Source organism: Somniosus microcephalus, unplaced genomic scaffold (assembly GCF_052327205.1).
Source record: "Somniosus microcephalus isolate GS21.2 unplaced genomic scaffold, FLI_Smic_1.0 scaffold197, whole genome shotgun sequence".
Classification (NCBI taxonomy): Eukaryota; Metazoa; Chordata; class Chondrichthyes; order Squaliformes; family Somniosidae; genus Somniosus; species Somniosus microcephalus.
In genome coordinates this window covers 407,131-428,382 of record NW_028225384.1, presented here as the reverse complement: position 1 = coordinate 428,382, position 21,252 = coordinate 407,131, and the positions used below count along the sequence as shown (strand labels likewise).

At 47.9% G+C, this 21,252-nt stretch overlaps 1 protein-coding gene across 5 annotated transcripts in view; it reads left to right on the top strand.

The window, feature by feature from the left end:
* Positions 1 to 21,252, top strand: part of LOC147082064 (uncharacterized) — a 109,402-nt gene that overhangs the window by 12,726 nt on the left and 75,424 nt on the right. For 2 of the 5 annotated variants that reach the window (XM_085980490.1, XM_085980489.1), the window contains one exon: positions 16,972 to 17,130. Coding sequence is in view for 1 of the 5 variants with exons in the window: in XM_085980488.1 (XP_085836614.1) it covers positions 13,145 to 13,163; positions 16,972 to 17,130 (178 nt within the window). In the remaining 4 variants the exon portion in view is untranslated. Of the gene's footprint in view, positions 1 to 12,874; positions 13,164 to 16,971; positions 17,131 to 21,252 lie in introns of those variants that run through there. The other 3 variants (XM_085980491.1, XM_085980488.1, XM_085980493.1) reach the window with 3 other exon arrangements.

Sequence of the window (21,252 nt, the reverse complement as noted above, 5' to 3'; positions counted from 1 at the left end):
CTAATTTGCCAGTTCACTTTAGCTAGCTCTGCTTTCATGCCCTCAGAATTGCCCTTATTTAAGCTTAAAATACTAGTCTAGGACCCACTCTTCTCTCCCTCAAACTGAAGGTAAAATTCAATCATATTATGATCGCTGCTACCTAGGGGCTCCTTCACTATGAGGTCATTAATTAATCCTATCTCGTTGCACAATACCAGGTCTAGTATAGCCTGCTCTCTGGTTGGCTCCAGAACGTGCTGTTGTAAGAAACTATCCCGAAAACATTCTATGAACTCATTTATGCTACCTTTGCCGGTCTGATTTTTCCAGTCTCTGTGTAGATTAAATCCCCCATGATTATTGCCGTACCTTTCTGACAAGCTCCCATTATTTCTTCCTTTATACTCTATCCTATCGTGTGGTTACTGTGAGGGGGCCTGTACACCACTCTCACAAGTGACTTCTTGCCTTTATCATTTCTCATCTCTACCCAAACTGCTCCTACATCCTGGTTTCCTGAACTTAGGTCATCCCTCTCTATTGTGCTAATACCATTAATTAACAGAGCCACCCCTCCACCTTTTCCTAGCTTTCTGTCCTCCCTAAATGTCACGTACTCTTCAATATTCAGGTCCCAATCGACGTCATCCTGCAGCCATGTTTCTGTAATGACGATCAGATCAGACTTATTTATTTCTATTTGCGTTATCAGTTCATCTGTTTTGTTTCGAATGCTACGTGTATTCAGATGCAGAGCCTTTAGTTTTGTCCTTTTATTATTTTTGTAACCTCTAGCCTTATCTGTTGATTTACTCTTAGATTTGTCCTCTCTATCCCTTCCTGTCACGGTCTGTTTATCATTTCCCATATTAATACCTTTCTCTGTTGCCTTGTCTCCACTCTTTGATTTACCACATCTCAACAAGTTTGATCCCTTGCCCCCACTATTTAGTTTAAAACCCTCTCTACCGCCCTAGTTATATGACTCGCCAGAACACTGGTCCCAGCATGGTTCGGGTGAAGACCATCACAACGATACAGATCCCACTTTCCCCAGTATGGTGCCAGTGCCCCAGGAATCAAAACCCATTTCTCCCACACCAGTCTGTGAGCCACGCATTCATCTCTCTAATTTTATTTACCCTATGCCAATTTGCTCGTGGCTCAGGTAATAATGCAGACATTATTACCCTTGAGGTTCTGCTTTTTGAATTAGCCCCTAGCTGCACAGTCTCTCAGCAGAACCTCTTTCCTAGTTCTAACTGTGTCATTGGTACCTATATGGACCACGACGACTGGCTCCTCCCCCTCCCACTGCAAGTTCCTCTCCAGCCCAGAGCAGATGTCCTGAATCCTGGCATCCGGCAGGCAACACAGCTGTCTGGACTCCCGCTCTTGGCTGCAGAGAACTGTATCTATCCCCCTGACTATGCTGTCCAATGACCACTATCTTCCTATTAACTCCCCCCGCTTGAATCGCTTCCTGTACCTCGGTGCCACGGTCAGTTTGCTCATCCACCCTGCAGCCACCGCTTTCACCCATACAGGCCGCAAGAACCTCGAACCTGTTGGACAATTGCAAAGGCTGAGGCTCCTCCACCTCCTGGGTCCCCATACCTGCCTCACTTTTAATTTAATTTGATTTAATTAACAGGTAAGTCATGGCAGGAGAGCTCTGCCATGGTATGCTCTTCCTGCACTATGTGGGAAATCAGGGACACTTCCTGTGTCCCTGACAACCATGTGTGCGGGAAGTGTATCCAGCTGCAGCTACTGGCAGACCACATGCGGCGCTGGAGCTGCGAGTGGATACATACTGGAGCGTTTACGATGCTGAGGACGTCGTGGATAGTACATTTAGGGAGTTGGTCACACTGCAGGTAAAGGCTGCACAGGCAGGAAGAGAATGGGTGATGGCCAGGCAGAGTAGTAGGCGCAGGCAGGTAGTGCAGGGGTCCCGTGTGGTCATACCCCTCTCAAACAGATATACCGCTTTGGATATTGTTGGGGAGGATGGCTTATCAGGGGAAGGCAGCAGCAGCCAACTTCCTGGCACCGTGGGTGGTTCTGCTGCACAGGACGGGACGAAAAAGAGTGAGAGCTATAGTAATAGGGGATTCTATTGTACAGGGAACAGATAGGTGTTTCTGTGGCTGCAAACGTGACTCCAGGATGGTATGTTGCCTCCCTGGTGCAAGGGTCAAGGATGTCTGAGTGGCTGCAGAATATTTTGGAAGGGGAGGGTGAACAGCCAGTTGTCGTGGTGCATATAGGTACCAACGATATAGGTAAAAAACGGGATGAGGTCCTAAAAGCTGAATATAGGGAGTTAGGAGGTAAATTAAAAAAACAGGACCTCAAAGGTAGTAATCTCAGGATTGCTACCAGTGCCACGTGCTAGTCAGAGTAGAAATAGAAGAATATTTCAGATGAATACGTGGCTAGAGGAATGGTGCCAGGGGGAGGGATTCAAATTCCTGGGACATTGGAACCGGTTCTGGGGAGGTGGGACCAGTACAAAATGGACGGTTTGCACCTAGGCAGGGCCGGGACCGATGTCCTAGGGGGAGTGTTTGCTAGTGCTGTGGGGGAGGGTTTAAACTAAAATGGCAGGGGGTTGGGAACATGAGCAGGGAGACAGAGGAAAGGGAAACAAGGATAAAAGCAAAAGACAGGAAGGAGAAAAACAAAAGTGGCAGACAGAGAAATCAAGGGTTTAAATCAAACATGGCCACAGTAAATAATAATTCTAAAAAGGTCTAAGAGGGTTAAAAAAACAAGCCTGAAGGCTTTGTGTCTTAATGCGAGGAGCATTCGTAATAAGGTGGATGAATTAGCTGTGCAAATAGAGGTAAACGGATGTATGATTGGGATTCCGGAAACATGGCTCCAGGGTGACCAAGGCTGGGAACTCAACATCCAGGGGTATTCAATATTCAGCAAAGATGGACAAAAAGGAAAAGGAGGTGGGGTAGCATTGCTGGTTAAAGAGGGATTAACACAATGGTAAGGAAGGATATTAGCTCTGATGATGTGGAATCTGTATGGGTAGAGCTGAGAAATACCAAGGGGCAGAAAACGTAGGGGGAGTGTCATATAGACCCCCAAACATTAATGCTGAGGTTGGAGATGGCATTAAAAGGGAAATTAGAGAAGCGTGCAATAAGGGCACAGCAGTTAACACAGGTGACTTTAATCTACATATAGATTGGGCTAACCAAATTAGTAACAATACTGTGGAGGAGGAATTCCTGGAGTGTATACAAGATGGTTTCCTGGACCAATATGTTGAGGGACCAAGTAGAGATCAGGCCATCTTAGACTGGGTATTATGTAATGAGAGGATTAATTAGCAATCTTGTTGTGCGAGGCCCCTTGGGTCGGAGCGATCATAATATGATAGAATTCTTCATTAAGATGGAGAGTGAAGTAGTTGACTTGGAGACTAGGGTCCTGAATTTAAATAAAGGAAACTACGATGGTAGAGGTAGACTACCCTTTATCCGGACTTCCGAAACCCTCTGAAAAAACCTTCGGTTTTTAGTCAGCGTAAGTCCAGCGTAAGTCGTGCGCACGACCCCCCGCAGACACCCCCGACCCCCGCCAACCCCCCCGCGGACCCACGCCGACTTACGCTGAGCGTCAGCGTAAGTCGTGCGCACGACCCCCCGCCGACCCCCCCCCCCCGCGGACCCCTGCCGGCCCACCTTCCGAAATCCGAAATTCTCCGAAAACCGAAACACGGCTGGTCCCGAGGTTTTCGGATAAAGGATAGTCTACCTGTATGAGGCGCGAGTTGGGTAGGATTGATTGGGGAATGTTACTCAAAGGGTTGACGGTGGATAGGCAATGGCAAACATTCAAATCGCATGGATGAACTACAGAATTTGTTCATCTCTGTTTGGCATAACAATAAAAAAAAAGTTGACTCAACCGTGGCTAACAAAGGAAATTAGGGCTAGCATAAGATCCAAGGAGAGGACATATAAATTGGCCAGAAAAAGCAGTAAACCTGAGGATTGGGAGCAGTTTAGGATTCAGCAAAGGAGGACAAAGGGATTAATTAAGAGGGGGAAAATAGAGTATGAGAGTAAGCTTGCAGGGAACATATAAACTGACTGTAAAAGCTTTTATAGATATGTGAAGAGGAAAAAGATTGGTGAAGTCGAGTGTAGGTCCCTTGCAGTCAGAATCAGGGGAATTTATAATGAGGAACAAAGAAATGGCAGACCAATTAAATACATACTTTGGTTCCGTCTTCACAAAGCAGGACACAAATAACCTCCCAGAGATGTCGGGGAACATAGGGTCTAATGAGAGGGAGGAACTGAAAGAAATCAGTATTTGTAGGGAAATTGACGGGATTGAAGGCCGATAAATCCCCAGGGCCTGATAATTTACATCCTAGGGTACTTAAGGAAGTGGCCCGAGAAACAGTAGATGCATTGCTGGTCATCTTCCAAAATTCGATAGACTCTGGAATAGTTCCCATGGATTGGAGGGTAGCTAATGTTACCCCACTATTCAAAAAAGATGGTAGAGAGAAAACGGGGAATTACAGACCGATAAGCCTGACATCGGTAGTGGGGAAAATGCTAGAGTCCATTATAAAAGATGTAATAGCAGAGCACTTGGAAAACAGTGACCGGATCGGACAAAGTCAACATGGATCTAAAAAGGTAAATCGTGCTTGACTAATCTACTGGAATTTTTTGAGGATGTAACTGGTTAAATAGGTAAGGGAGAACCAGTGGATGTGGTGTGTTTGGACTTTCAGAAGGCTTTCGATAAGGTCCCGCATAAGAGATTAGCGTGTAAAGTTAAGGCACATGGGATTGGGGGCAAGGTATTGACTTGGATAGATAACTGGTTGGCAGACAGAAAGCAAAGTGTTGGAATAAATGGCTCTTTTTCCGAGTGGCAGGCAGTGACTAGTGGGGTACCCCAGGGATCAGTTCTCGGACCCCAGCTATTCACAATATATATTAATGATCTGGACAAGGGAACGAGATGTAATATCTCCAAGTTTGCAGATGACACAAACCTGGGTGGACGTGTGTGCTGTGAGGAGGATGCAGAGAAACTCCAGTATGATTTGGACAGGTTGGGTGATTGGGCAGAGGCATGGCAGATGCAATTTCACGTGGATAAATGCGAGGTTATCCACTTCGGTGTCAAAAACAAGGTGGCTGATTATTATCTGATTGGCAATAGATTGGGAGAAGGAGAAGTGCAACGAGACCTGGGCGTCCTTGTGCACCAATCGCTGAAGGTAAGCATGCAGGTGCAGCAGGCGGTTAAGAAGGCAAATAGTATGTTGGCCTTCGTAGCAAGAGGGTTTGAGTACAGGAACAAGGATGTCTTGCTGCAGTTGTACAGGGCCTTGGTGAGACCACACCATGAGTATTGTGTGCAGTTTTGGTCGCCTTATCTGAGGAAGGATGTACTTGCCATGGAAGGAGTGCAGCGAAGATTCACCAGGCTGAAGGGGCCGAATGGCCTACTCCTATCTTCTATGTTTCAATGTTTCTGATACCTGGGATGGCAGGAATGATGTATGAGGAGAGATTGGGTCGATTGGGCTTATACTCGCTGGAGTTTAGAAGAATGAGAGGGGATCTCATTGAAATTTATAAAATTCTAACAGGACTAGACAGACTAGATGCAGGAAGGATGTTCCCGATGGCGGGGGAGTCCAGAACCAGGGGTCACAGTCTAAGGATAAGGGGTAAGCCATTTAGGACAGAGATGAGGAGGAATTTCTTCACCCAGAGAGTAGTGAACCTGTGGAATTCTCTACCACAGAAGGCAATAGAGGCCAATTCATTAAATATATTCAAGAAGGAGTTAGATATATATATTAAGGCTAAAGGGATCAAGGGATATGGGGAGAAAGCAGGGACCGGGCACTGAATTTGGATGATCAGCCATGATCCCATTGAATGGCGGAGCAGGCTCGAGGTTTCATGAAGGGGAAGTCATGTTTGACAAATTTGCTTGAGTTTTTTGAGGAAGTAACATGCAGGGTGGATAAAGGGGAACCAGTGGACGTAGTGTATTTAGACTTCCAAAAGGCATTCGACAAGGTGCCACACAAGATTATTGCTCAAGATAAAAAATCATGGGATTGGGGGTAATATTCTGGCGTGGGTGGAGGATTGGCTCTCTAACAGAAAGCAGAGAGTTGGGATAAAAGGTTCGTTCTCAGACTGGCAACCAGTAACTAGTGGTGTTCCGCAGGGGTCAGTGCTGGGTCCCCAACTCTTCACAATCTATATTGACGATTTGGAGGAGGGGACCGAGTGTAACATATCAAAGTTTGCAGATGATACAAAGATGGGATGGAAAGTAGTGAGTGAGGAGGACATAAAAAACCTGCAAAGGGACATAGACAGGCTAAGTAAGTGGGCAGAGATTTGGCAGGTGGAATACAATACTGGAAAGTGTGAGGTTATGCACTTTGGCAGGAAAAATCATAGAGCAAGTTATTATCTTAATGGCAAGAAACTGGAAAGTACCGTAGTACAAAGGGATCTGGGGGTCCTGGTGCACGAAACTCAAAAAGTTAGTATGCAGGTGCAGCAAGTGATCAAGAAGGCCAATGGAATGTTGGCTTTTATTGCTAGGGGGATAGAATACAAAAACAGGGAGGTATTGCTGCAGTTGTACAAGGTATTGGTGAGACCGCACCTGGAATACTGCATACAGTTTTGGTGTCCATACTTAAGACATACTTGCTCTCGAGTCAGTACAAAGAAGGTTCACTCAGTTAATCCCGGGGATGAGGGGGTGGACATATGAGGAGAGGTTGAGTAGATTGGGACTCTACACATTGGAGTTCAGAAGTAAGAGAGGCGACCTTATTGAAACATATAAGATTGTGAAGGGGCTTGATCGGGTGGATGCGGTGAGGATGTTCCCAATGATGGGTGAAACTAGAACGAGGGGGCATAATCTTAGAATAAGGGGCTGCTCTTTCAAAACTGATGAGGAGAAACTTCTTCACTCAGGGTGGTAGGTTTGTGGAATTTGCTGCCCCAGAAAGCTGTGGAAGCTACATCATTAAGTAAATTTAAAACAGAAATAGATAGTTTCCTAGAAGTAAAGGGAATTAAGGGTTATGGGGAGCGGGCAGGAAATTGGACATGAGTCTAGGTTCGGAATGGTCATGGCCCTGTGGGTAGTGGAGTGGGCCCAGGGGCCGTGTAGCCTTGTTCTGCTCCTACTGTGTTCTAATTCTGTGTTAGATTTCAGGAGATGGTTTTATTCCTGTTCCTGGCTAGGGTGGAGATCACCTTTACAGAAGGTAAGTACTGTAGAAAATATAGGGACAGAGTGATCTCGACGAGTTTCGATCGCCTAGATAGGTCGGAGAGGAATTTCCCAGATTTTTTTCTCCCAAATTGGCCATTGGGTCTTTTATCTGGTTTTTCGCCTCTCCCGGGAGATCACATGGGTTCGGGTGGATGGAGAGTGATAGAAGATTTGAGGTTAGGATCAGATCAGCTATGATCTCATTGAATGGCAGAGCAGGCTCGAGGGGCCGAATGGCCTACTCCTGCTCCTATCTTCTATGTTTCTGTTCCAAGCTGCACTCCGTGACAAACTGCACCATGTTGTGAATTACAATTCTGAACTGGACGCTGGATTTACTGAGTTATTTTCTATCAGTAAATCTATTTCTGAATTTCACGATGGCAGTTGAATTAAATGATTATCGTTTTAGTAAAAACTGATAAAAATGATATGTAAACCTTATATTTTAATGATTAGTAAAATTATTTTGTGTTGTCAGAAAAAGTTTCTTGTTGGTCCCATGATCCAGGTGTATGAATACATACCATTCCATAACAGTAACAGATTTAGATAGTTTAAGACAATCTGATTTCCAGCAGTCACAGGGTGTATCTCCAACAATGTGACTATTTTATTGATGTATTTCTGTAGATGTGGCACTGCTTAATGTCCTGTACAGCTGGAACTGGCGGTGGATTCAGTAAACCCACAGTGTCAGGTCTGGTGGTGTAAAAAATCCGTTATTGGAATCGCAGCTTCATGGTTAGAAACACTGGCTGAATGTTCAGGGTTAATGTTCTTCACTAAACTCCGAACATGTGATGCTGGTTTTGTTATTTCCGTTTTCAGTTATTGTCGGTGAGTGATTTCCTCTGTTGTCAGGGTAACAATCTGTCAGATCTCAGTACCAGAGGCCTTGGCTCCAATTTATATCTGAAAGACTGAAACATTCAGTGTAAACTGTCCATGTACTCGGCAGTCCAGGAGTAGGAACCTGTTGGTTCTGAGCAGTAGGGTATGTAGATACATATCATTGGTAAGACTTCCTGTTGCCATGGTTTAGTAATGGTTCTTTTTAAATTTGATAAACTCTGTCTCATTATATTTTTGAGTAGTGAATATTGTTCCACATGTTGTTCAGTCTGGGCACTGCCCCTCAGGAGAGAGTTGTTGGTTTTGGAGGGGATGCAGAGGGGATTCATCGGATGATACCTGAGCTAAAATGGCTCAATTATGAGGACAGGTTGCAAAGACTAGGCTTGTATACCCTTCAATATAGAAGATCAGGGGATGATCTAATTGAGGTGTTTAAGATGATTAAAGAAGTTGGCAGGATAGATAGAGAAACTATTGTTCCTCTGGTGGGGGGGGGGTGGGGGGGGGGGGGGGGGAGTCCTGAACAATGAGGCTTAAACTTCAACTTGGAGCTAGGCTGGCGCTCTGTGACTGAGGGAACTCCGCTCCATTCAGCACACAGCCCGACAGCGGATGCTCAGCCCCGAGTTTAGATCACAGCGAGGGAGGGAGGGCCACAGCGCTGGTTCGTAACTCAGCAGATAAAATGGCGCATTCCCGTCTACAGGAGTGAGAAAGCGGAAGTCTCAGTTCTAATGATTTATATCACAGGGAGGGATGGTAAAGTGCAACAGAACCGGTTTGTAATGGAGGGGAGATTCCTGTCAGCGTCAGGTCCCGGGGAATGAGCTGAACTGGCTCACAATACAGGGGCTGGTCCAGGGGTGGAGGGGGCGGTGGGTTCATCAGGTCCCGGGGAATGAGCTGAACCATCTCGCAATACAGAAACATGGCTCCAGAGTGACCAAGGCTGGGAACTCAACATCCAGGGGTATTCAATATTCAGGAAAGATAAGCAAAAAGGAAAAGGAGGTGGGGTAGCATTGCTGGTTAAAGAGGAATTAACACAATGGTAAGGAAGGATATTAGCTCTGATGATGTGGAATCTGTATGGGTAGAGCTGAGAAATACCAAGGGGCAGAAAACGTCAGTGGGAGTCTCATATAGACCTCCAAACAGTAATGCAGAGGTTGGGGATGGCATTAAAAGGGAAATTAAAGAAGCGTGCAATAAGGGCACAGCAGTCATCATGGGTGACTTTAATCTACATATAGATTGGGCTAACCAAATTAGTAACAATACTGTGGAGGAGGAATTCCTGGAGTGTTTACGGGATGGTTTCCTGGACCAATATGTCGATGAACCAACTAGAGATCAGGCCATCTTAGACTGGGTATTATGTAATGAGAGGATTAATTAGCAATCTTGTGCGAGGCCCCTTGGGTCGGAGCGATCATAATATGATAGAATTCTTCATTAAGATGGAGAGTGAAGTAGTTGACTCAGACTAGGGTCCTGAATTTAAGTAAAGGAAACTATGATGGTATGAGGCACGAGTTGGGTAGGATTGATTGGGTAATGTTACTCAAAGGGTTGATGGTGGATAGGCAATGGCAAACATTCAAAGATCGCATGGATGAACTACAGAATTTGTTCATCCCTGTTTGACATAAAAATAAAACAAAAAAGTTGACTCAACCATGGCTAACAAGGGAAATTAGGGATAGCATAAGATCCAAGGAGAGGACATATAAATTGGCCTGAAAAAGCAGCAAACCTGAGGTTTGGGAGCAGTTTAGGATTCAGCAAAGGAGGACAAAGGGATTAATTAAGAGGGGGGAAAATAGAGTATGAGAGTAAGCTTGCAGGGAACATATAAACTGACTGTAAAATCTTCTATAGATATGTGAAGAGAAAAAGTTTGGTGAAGTCAAGCGTAGGTCCCTTGCAGTCAGAATCAGGAAAATCTATAATGGGGAACAAAGAAATGGCTGACCAATTAAATACATACTTTGGTTCTGTCTTCACAAAGCAGGACACAAATAACCTCCCAGAGATGTCGGGGAACATAGGGTCTAATGAGAGGGAGGAACTGAAAGAAATCAGTATTTGTAGAGAAATTGAAGGCTGATATATCCCCAATGCCTGATACTTTACATCCTAGGGTACTTAAGGAAGTGGCCCGAGAAATAGTAGATGCATTGCTGGTCATCTTCCAAAATTCGATAGACTCGAACAGTTCCCATGGATTGGAGGGTAGCTAATGTTACCCCACTATTCACCAAAGGTGATAGATAGAAAACGGGGAATTACAGACCGATAAGCCTGACATCGGTAGTGGGGAAAATGCTAGAGTCCATTATAAAAGATGTAATAGCAGAGCACTTGGAAAACATGGATTTACAAAAGGTAAATCGTGCTTGACTAATCTACTGGAATTTTTTGAGGATGTAACTGGTAAAATAGGTAACGGAGAACCAGTGGATGTGGTGTATTTGGACTTTCAGAAGGCTTTCGATAAGGTCCCGCATAAGAGATGAGCGTGTAAAGTTAAGGCACATGGGCTTAGGGGCAAGGTACTGACTTGGATAGAGAACTGGTTGGCAGACAGGAAGCAAAGAGTTGGAATAAATGGGTCTTTTTCTGAGTGGCAGGCAGTGACTAGTGGGGTACCGCAGGGATCGGTCCTCGGACCCCAGCTATTCACAATATATATAAATGATCTAGACGAGGGAACTAGATGTAATATCTCCAAGTTTGCAGACGACACAAAGCTGGGTGGGCGTGTGTGCTGTGAGGAGGATGCTGAGAAAGTCCAGTATGATTTGGACAGGTTGGGTGATTGGGCAGAAGCATGGCAGATGCAGTATAATGTGGATAAATGCGAGGTTATCCACTTCGGTGGCAAAAACAGGAAGGCAGATTATTATCTGAACGGTAATAGATTGGGAGAAGGGGAAGTGCAACGAGACCTGGGTGTCCTTGTGCACCAGTCGCTGAAGGTAAGCATGCAGGTGCAGCAGGCGGTGAAGAAGGCAAATGATATGTTGGCCTTCGTAGCGAGAGGGTTCGAGTACAGGAACAAGGATGTCTTGCTGCAGTTGTACAGGGCCTTGGTGAGACCACATCTGGAGTATTGTGTGCAGTTTTCGTCACCTTATCTGAGGAAGGATGTTATTGCCATGGAGGGAGTGCAGCAAAGATTCACCAGACTGATGCCTGGGATCAGGGTATTGGTGAGGCCACACCTGGAATACTGCGTGCAGTTTTGGTTTCCATATTTAAGAAAAGATATACTTGCTCTCGAGGCGGTTCAGAGAAGGTTCACTCGGCTGATTCCGGAGATGAGGGGGTTGACGTATGAGGAAAGGTTGAGTTGGTTGGGACTCTACTCATTGGAGTTCAGAAGAATGAGAGGTGATCTTATCGAAACATATAAGATTGTGAGGGGGCTTGATCGGGTGGATGTGGTGAGGATGTTTCCACTGATGGGTGAGACTAGAACTAGGGGGCATAATCTAAGAACAAGGGGCTGCCCTTTCAAAACTGAGATGAGGAGAAACTTCTTCACTCAGGGTAGTAAATCTATGGAATTTGCTGCCCCAGAGAGCTGTGGAAGCTGCGACTTTATATAAATTTAAAATGGAGATCGACAGTTTCCTAGCAGATAAGGGAATTAGGGGTTACGGGGAGAGGGCAGGGAAGTGGAGGTGAGTCTAGATTCGGATCAGCCATGATCCTATTGAATGGCGGAGCAGGCCCGAGGGGCCGTATGGCCTACTCCTGCTCCTACTCCTGATCCTACTTATGTTCTTATGATGGCAGGAATGACGTATGAGGAGAGATTGGGTCGATTGGGCTAATACTCGCTGGAGTTTAGAAGAATGAGAGGGGATCTCATTGAAACTTGTAAAATTCTAACAGGACTAGACAGACTAGATGCAGGAAGGATGTTCCTGATGGCCGGGGAGTCCAGAACCAGGGGTCACAGTCTAAGGATAAGGGGTAAGCCATTTCGGACAGAGATGAGGCATTTCTTCACCCAGAGAGTGGTGAACCTGTGGAATTCTCTACCACAGAAGGCAGTAGAGGCCAATTCATTAAATATATTCAAGAAGGAGTTGGATATATTTCTTAAGGCTAAAGGGATCAAGGGATATGGGGAGAAGGCAGGGACAGGGTACTGAATTTGGATGATCAGCCATGATCTCATTGAATGGTGGAGCAGGCTCGAGGGGCCGAATGGCCTACTCCTGCTCCTATCTTCTATGTTTCTGTTCCAAGCTGCACTCCGTGACAAACTGCACCATGTTGTGAATTACAATTCTGAACTGGACGCTGGATTTACTGAGTTATTTTCTATCAGTAAATCTATTTCTGAATTTCACGATGGCAGTTGAATTAAATGATTATCGTTTTAGTAAAAACTGATAAAATGATACGTAAATCTTATATTTTAATGATTAGTAAAATTATTTTGTGTTGTCAGAAAAAAGTTTCTTGTTGGTCCCATGATCCAGGTGTATGGATACATACAATTCCATAACAGTAACAGATTTGATAGTTTAAGACAATCTGATTTTTCAGCGGTCACAGGGTGAATCTCCAACAATGTGACCTATTTTATTGATGTATTTCTGTAGATGTGGCGCTGCTTAATGTTCTGTACAGCTGGAACTGGCGGTGGATTCAGTAAGCCCGCAGTGTCAGGTCTGGTGGTGTAAAAAATCCGTTATTGGAATTGCAGCTTCATGGTTAGAAACACTGGCTGAATGTTCAGGGTTAATGTTCTTCACTAAACTCTGAACATGTGATGCTGGTTTTGTTATTTCCGTTTTCAGTTATTGTCGGTGAGTGATTTCCTCTATTGTCAGGGTAACAATCTGTCAGATCTCAGTACAAGAGGTCTTGGCTCCAATTTATATCTGAAAGACTGTGAAACATTCAGTGTAAACTGTCCATGTACTCGGCAGTCCAGGAGTAGGAACCTGTTGGTTCTGAGCAGTAGGGTATGCAGATACATATCATTGGTAAGACTTCCTGTTACCATGGTTTAGTAACTTTCTTTTTTAAATTTGATAAACTGTCTCATTATATTCTTGAGTAGTGAATATTGTTGCACATGTTGTTCAGTTCTGGGCACCACCCCTCAGGAAAGAGATGTTGGCCTTGGAGGGGATGTAGCGTCGATTCATCGGATGATACCTGAGCTAAAATGGTTAAATTATCAGGACAGGTTGCAAAGACTAGCCTTCTATTCCCTTGAATATAGAAGATCAGGGGATGATCTAATTGAGGTGTTTAAGATGATTAAAGGAGTTGACAGGATAGATAGAGAAAAACTATTGTTCCTCTGGTGGGGGAGTCCTGAACAATGAGGCTTAAACTTCAACTTGGAGCTAGGCTGGCGCTCTGTGACTGAGGGAACTCCGCTCCATTCAGCACACAGCCCGACAGCAGATGCCCAGCCCTGAGTTTAGATCACGGCGAGGGAGGGAGGGTCACAGCGCTGGTTCGTAACTCTGCAGAGAAAATGGCGCATTTCCGTCTACAGGAGTGAGAAAGAGGAAGTCTCAGTTCTAATGATTTATATCACAGGGAGGGGTGTTAATGTGCAACAGAATCGGTCTGCAATGGATGGCAGATTCCTGTCAGCATCAGGTCCCGGGGAATGAGCTGAACCGACTCACAATACAGGGGCTGGTCCGGGGGTGGAGGGCACGGTGGGTTCATCAGGTCCTGGGGAATGAGCTGAACCGACTCACAATACAGGGGCTGGTCCGGGGGTGGAGGGGGCGGTGGGTTCATCAGGTCCCGGGGAATGAGCTGAACCGACTCACAATACAGGGGCTGGTCCGGGGGTGGAGGGGGCGGTGGGTTCATCAGGTCCCGGGGAATGAGCTGAACCGACTCACAATACAGGGGCTGGTCCGGGGGTGGAGGGGGCGGTGGGTTCATCAGGTCCCGGGGAATGAGCTGAACCGACTCACAATACAGGGGCTGGTCCGGGGGTGGAGGGCGCGGTGGGTTCATCAGGTCCCGGGGAATGAGCTGAACCGACTCACAATACAGGGGCTGGTCCGGGGGTGGAGGGCGCGGTGGGTTCATCAGGTCCCGGGGAGTGAGCTGAACCGACTCACAATACAGGGGCTGGTCCGGGGGTGGAGGGAGCGGTGGGTTCATCAGGTCCCGGGGAATGAGCTGAACCGACTCACAATACAGGGGCTGGTCCGGGGGTGGAGGGGGCGGTGGGTTCATCAGGTCCCGGGGAATGAGCTGAACCGACTCACAATACAGGGGCTGGTCCGGGGGTGGAGGGGGCGGTGGGTTCATCAGGTCCCGGGGAATGAGCTGAACGGACTCACAATACAGGGGCTGGTCCGGGGGTGGAGGGCACGGTGGGTTCATCAGGTCCTGGGGAATGAGCTGAACCGACTCACAATACAGGGGCCGGTCCGGGGGTGGAGGGGGCGGTGGGTTCACCAGGTCCCGGGGAATGAGCTGAACCGGCTCACAATACAGGGGCTGGTCCGGGGGTGGAGGGCACGGTGGGTTCATCAGGTCCCGGGGAATGAGCTGAACCGACTCACAATACAGGGGCTGGTCCGGTGGTGGAGGGCACGGTGGGTTCATCAGGTCCCGGGGAATGAGCTGAACCGACTCACAATACAGGGGGTGGTTCGGGGGTGGAGGGGGCGGTGGGTTCATCAGGTCCCGGGGAATGAGCTGAACCGACTCACAATACAGGGGCTGGTCCGGGGGTGGAGGGGGCGGTGGGTTCATCAGGTCCCGGGGAATGAGCTGAACCGACTCACAATACAGGGGCTGGTCAGGGGGCGGTGGGTTCATCAGGTCCCGGGGAATGAGCTGAACCGACTCTCAATACAGGGGCTGGTCCGGGGGTGGAGGGGGCGGTGGGTTCATCAGGTCCCGGGGAATGAGCTGAACCGACTCACAATACAGGGGCTGGTCCGGGGGTGGAGGGCGCGGTGGGTTCATCAGGTCCCGGGGAATGAGCTGAACCGACTCACAATACAGGGGCTGGTCCGGGGGTGGAGGGCGCGGTGGGTTCATCAGGTCCCGGGGAGTGAGCTGAACCGACTCACAATACAGGGGCTGGTCCGGGGGTGGAGGGAGCGGTGGGTTCATCAGGTCCCGGGGAATGAGCTGAACCGACTCACAATACAGGGGCTGGTCCGGGGGTGGAGGGGGCGGTGGGTTCATCAGGTCCCGGGGAATGAGCTGAACCGACTCACAATACAGGGGCTGGTCCGGGGGTGGAGGGGGCGGTGGGTTCATCAGGTCCCGGGGAATGAGCTGAACGGACTCACAATACAGGGGCTGGTCCGGGGGTGGAGGGCACGGTGGGTTCATCAGGTCCTGGGGAATGAGCTGAACCGACTCACAATACAGGGGCCGGTCCGGGGGTGGAGGGGGCGGTGGGTTCACCAGGTCCCGGGGAATGAGCTGAACCGGCTCACAATACAGGGGCTGGTCCGGGGGTGGAGGGCACGGTGGGTTCATCAGGTCCCGGGGAATGAGCTGAACCGACTCACAATACAGGGGCTGGTCCGGTGGTGGAGGGCACGGTGGGTTCATCAGGTCCCGGGGAATGAGCTGAACCGACTCACAATACAGGGGGTGGTTCGGGGGTGGAGGGGGCGGTGGGTTCATCAGGTCCCGGGGAATGAGCTGAACCGACTCACAATACAGGGGCTGGTCCGGGGGTGGAGGGGGCGGTGGGTTCATCAGGTCCCGGGGAATGAGCTGAACCGACTCACAATACAGGGGCTGGTCAGGGGGCGGTGGGTTCATCAGGTCCCGGGGAATGAGCTGAACCGACTCTCAATACAGGGGCTGGTCCGGGGGTGGAGGGCGCGGTGGGTGCATCAGGTCCCGGGGAATGAGCTGAACCGACTCACAATACAGGGGCTGGTCCGGGGGTGGAGGGCGCGGTGGGTTCATCAGGTCCCGGGGAATGAGCTGAACCGACTCACAATACAGGGGCTGGTCCGGGGGTGGAGGGCGCGGTGGGTTCATCAGGTCCCGGGGAATGAGCTGAACCGACTCACAATACAGGGGCTGGTCCGGGGGTGGAGGGCGCGGTGGGTTCATCAGGTCCCGGGGAATGAGCTGAACCGACTCTCAATACAGGGGCTGGTCCGGGGGTGGAGGGCGCGGTGGGTTCATCAGGTCCCGGGGAATGAGCTGAACCGACTCTCATTACAGGGGCTGGTCCGGGGGTGGAGGGGGCGGTGGGTTCATCAGGTCCCGGGGAATGAGCTGAACGGACTCACAATACAGGGGCTGGTCCGGGGGTGGAGGGGGCGGTGGGTTCATCAGGTCCCGGGGAATGAGCTGAACCGACTCACAATACAGGGGCTGGTCCGGGGGTGGAGGGCACGGTGGGTTCATCAGGTCCCGGGGAATGAGCTGAACCGACTCACAATACAGGGGCTGGTCCGGGGGTGGAGGGCGCGGTGGGTTCATTGGCAGTTGGGACAGAAAATGGTGCATTTCCGCCCAGAGCAGTGAGAATGGGGGAGTCTCGGGAGGGCTGAAATTTACTGTGAGCAAAATCTCCAAACTGAACACACCGCCCCGGAACTGGGGATCTGAGGAAAATCTCCAAACTAAACACACAGCCCCGGAACTGGGGATCTGAGGAAAATCTCCAAACTAAACACACAGCCCCGCAACTGGGGATCTGAGGAAAGGGACAAAATCAAACAAATACTCGGCCTTAAAATTGAATTTTTAGTAAGCAGATAAGAAATCTAAATTACATCATTTCACGCTTTCAATCAAAATTCTAATTTTCTGACCTGCCATAATTAGATCTCCCGGTGACCGATGGAGTGATTGAGGAAGCTGGAAGTAAACAGAGACTGCAGACTGAGGAACAACAGCCGGTGAACCAGCACAGGATTGTCAGAACACCAATCGGAGAGAACACTTCCGATTCAAAGAGCTTCCAGAGATCAACTGGGGAGAAAGGTAAGAGTCCCATTGACTCAGATACACACTGGTCCTGGAGATGGACTGGGGAGAAAGGTCAGAGAGAGTCCCATTGACTCAGATACACACTGGTCCTGGAGAAAGGTCAGAGAGAGTCCCATTGACTCCGATACACACTGGTCCTGGAGATAGACTGGGGAGAAAGGTCAGAGAGAGCCCCATTGACTCAGATACACACTGGTCCTGGAGATGGACTGGGGAGAAAGGTCAGAGAGTCCCATTGACTCAGATACACACTGGTCCTGGAGATGGACTGGGGAGAAAGGTCAGAGAGAGTCCCATTGACTCAGATACACACTGGTCCTGGAGAAAGGTCAGAGAGAGTCCCATTGACTCAGATACACACTGGTCCTGGAGATGGACTGGGGAGAAAGGTCAGAGAGAGTCCCATTGACTCCGATACACACTGGTCCTGGAGATAGACTGGGGAGAAAGGTCAGAGAGAGTCCCATTGACTCAGATACACACTGGTCCTGGAGATGGACTGGGGAGAAAGGTCAGAGAGAGTCCCATTGACTCAGATACACACTGGTCCTGGAGATGGACCGGGGAGGAAGGTCAGAGAGAGTCCCATTGACTCAGATGATGTCCCCACACTATTACTGCAGATTTGGTTTCCCCAATCTATACATAGCTTAAAATCCCCCATGATTACTATATTACCCTTGCTACATGCACTTCTAGTTCCCTGAATTATACGCCGCCCTACATTACAACTACAGTTTGGGGGCCTATAATCACCTCCAACCAATGTTTTCTGACCCTTGCTGTTTCTTGGCTCCACCCAAACTGATTTATTTACTTTATTTTTGGAGCTAAGATAATTTCTCCCTCCTGTCTTTATCCCATCCTTTATCGATGTGAGACCAGAACTGTGCCCGGTACTCCGGTGTTGTCTCACCAAAGCCCTGTACAATTGTAGCAAGACTTCCTCACTGTTGTATTCCAACCCCTTGTAATAAAGGCCAACATGCCATCCGCCTGCCCAATTGCTCGCTGTACCTGCATGCTAACTTTGTTTCCTGTACGAGAACACCTAAATCTCTCTGAACACCAACATTTAATAATTTTTCACCATTTAAAAAAAGGTTCTGTTTTTCTACTCTTCCTACTAAAGTGAATACGCACACATTTCCCCACATTATATTTCATCTGTCACCTTACTGCCCGCACACTTAGACTGCCCATATCCCTTTGCAGGCTCTGTGTCCCCATAGCTTACTGTCCCACCTAGCTTTGTATCAGCAGCAAACTTGGATCCATTGCACTCGGTCCCTTCATCTAAGTCAGTAATATAGATTGTAAATAGCAGAGGCCCCAGCACTGATCCTTGTGGCACCCCACTAGCCTGCCAAGCTGAAAATGTCCTGTTTATCCCTACTCTGTTTTCTGTCAGTTAACCAATCCTCTATCAATGCTAATAGTCATAACGGCACAGAAGGAGGCCATTCGGCCCATCCAGTCCATGCCGGCTCTCTGTGGAGCAATCCAGTCAGTCCCATTCCCCCGCTCTATCCCCGTAGCCCTGCAAGTTTATTTCCCTCAAGTGCCTATCCAGTCTCCCCTTGAAAACATCGAGTGTCTCCGCTTCCACCACTTCCGTCGGCAGCGAGTTCCAGGTCCTCACCACTCGCTGTGTAAAAAGGTTTTTACTCACATTCGCCCCCTGTATCTCTTGCCCAAAACCTTAAATCTGTGTCCCCTAGTCCTCGTACCATCCATTAGTGGGGACAGCCTTTCCCTGTCTAGCCTATCCAAACCCATCATAATCTTGTACACCTCGATCAAATCACCCCTCAACCTCCTTTGTTCTAATGAAAACAAATCCAGCTTCTCCAACCTGTCCTTGTAGCTAATATATTGCCCTCACCCCCATGAGTCCTTATCTTGCATAGCAGCCTTTTATGTGGCACCTTATCAAATGCCTTTTAGAAACATAGAAGATAGGAGCAGGAGTCGGCCATTCAGCCCCTCGAGCCTGCTCTGCCATTCAATGCGATGATGGCTGATCATCCAAATTCAGTACCCTGTCCCTGCTTTCTCCCCATACCCCTTGATCCCTTTAGCCTTAAGAAATATATCCAACTCCTTCTCGAATATAGTTAATGAATTGGCCTCCACTGCCTTCTGTGGTAGAGAATTCCACAGGTTCACCACTCTCTGGGTGAAGAAATTCCTCCTCATCTCTATCCTAAATGGCTTACCCCTTATTCTTAGACTGTGACCCTTGGTTCTGGACTCCCCGGCCATCAGGAACATCCTTCCTGCAACAAGTCTGTCCAGTCCTGTTAGAATTCTATAAGTTTCAATGAGATCCCCTCTCATTCTTCTAAACTCCAGCGAGTATAAGCTCAATCGACCCAATCTCTCCTCATACGTCATTCCTGCCATCCCAGGTATCAGTCTGGTGAATCTTCGCTGCACTCCCTCCATGGCAAGAACATCCTTCCTCGGATAAGGTGACCAGAACTGCACACAATACTCCAGATGTGGTCTCACCAAGGCCCTGTACAACTGCAGCAGGACATCCTTGTTCTGTACTCAAACCCTCTTGCTACAAAGGCCAACATACCATTTGCCTTCTGCACCTGCATGCTTACCTTCAGCGACTGGTGCACAAGGACACCCAGGTCTCGTTGCACTTCCCCTTCTCCCAATCTATTGCCATTCAGATCATCTGCTTTCCTGTTTTTGCCACCAAAGTGGATAACCTCGCATTTATCCACATTATACTGCATCTGCCATGCTTCTGCCCAATCACCCAACCTGTCCAAATCATACTGGAATTTCTTGACATCCTCCTCACGGCACACACGCCCACCCAGCTTTGTGTCGTCTGCAAACTTGGAGATATTACATCTAGTTCCCTCGTCTAGATCATTTATATATATTGTGAATAGCTGGGGTCCTAGGACCGATCCCTGCGGTACCCCACTAGTCACTGCCTGCCACTCGGAAAAAGAGCCGTTTATTCCAACTCTCTTGCTTCCTGTCTGCCAACCAGTTCTTTATCCAAGTCAGTACCTTGCCCCCAATCCCATGTGCCTTAACTTTACATGCTAATCTCTTATGTGGGACCTTATCGAAAGCCTTCTGGAAGTCCAAATACACCACATCCACTGGTTCTCCCTTATCTATTCTACCAGTTACATCCTCAAAAAATTCCAGTAGATTAGTCAAGCACGATTTACCTTTTTGTAAATCCATGTTGACTTTGTCCGATCATATCACTGTTTTCCAAGTGCTCTGCTATTACATCCTTTTATAATGGACTCTAGCATTTTCCCCACTACTGATATCAGGCTTACTGGTCTATAATTCCCTGTTTTCTCTCTGCCACCTTTTTTGAATAGTGGGGTAACATTAGCTACCCTCTAATCCATGGGAACTATTCCAGAGTCTATTGAATTTTGGAAGATGACCAGCAATGCATCTACTATTTCTAGGGCCACTTCCTTAAGTACCCTAGGATGTAGCTTATCAGGCCCTGGGGATATATCGGCCTTCAGACCCATCAATTTCCCTAACACCATTTCCCTACAAATACCGATTTCTTTCAGTTCCACCCTTTCATCAGACCCTATGTTCCCCGGCATCTCTGGGAGGTTATTTGTGTCCTCCTTTGTGAAGACAGAACCAAAATATGTATTTAGTTGGTCTGCCATTTCTTTGTTCCCCATTATAAATTCCCCCGATTCTGACTGCAAGGGACCTACGCTTGACTTCACCAATCTTTTTCTCTTCACATATCTATAAAAGCTTTTACAGTCAGTTTTTATGTTCCCTGCAAGCTTACACTCATATTCTATTTTCCCTTTCTTAATTAATCCCTTTGTCCTCCTTTGTTGAATCCTAAACTGCTCCCAATCCTCAGGATTATTGTTTTTTCTGGCCAATTTATATGCCCTTTCCTTGGGCCTTATGCTATCCCGAATGTCCCTTGTTAGCCACGGTTGGGTCACCTTTTTTGTTTTATTTTTATGCCAAACTGGGATGAACAACTTCTGTAGTTCATCCATTCGGTCTTTGAATGTTTGCCATTGCCTATCCACTGTCAACCCTTTGAGTGACATTCCCCAATCAATCCTACCCAACTCGCTC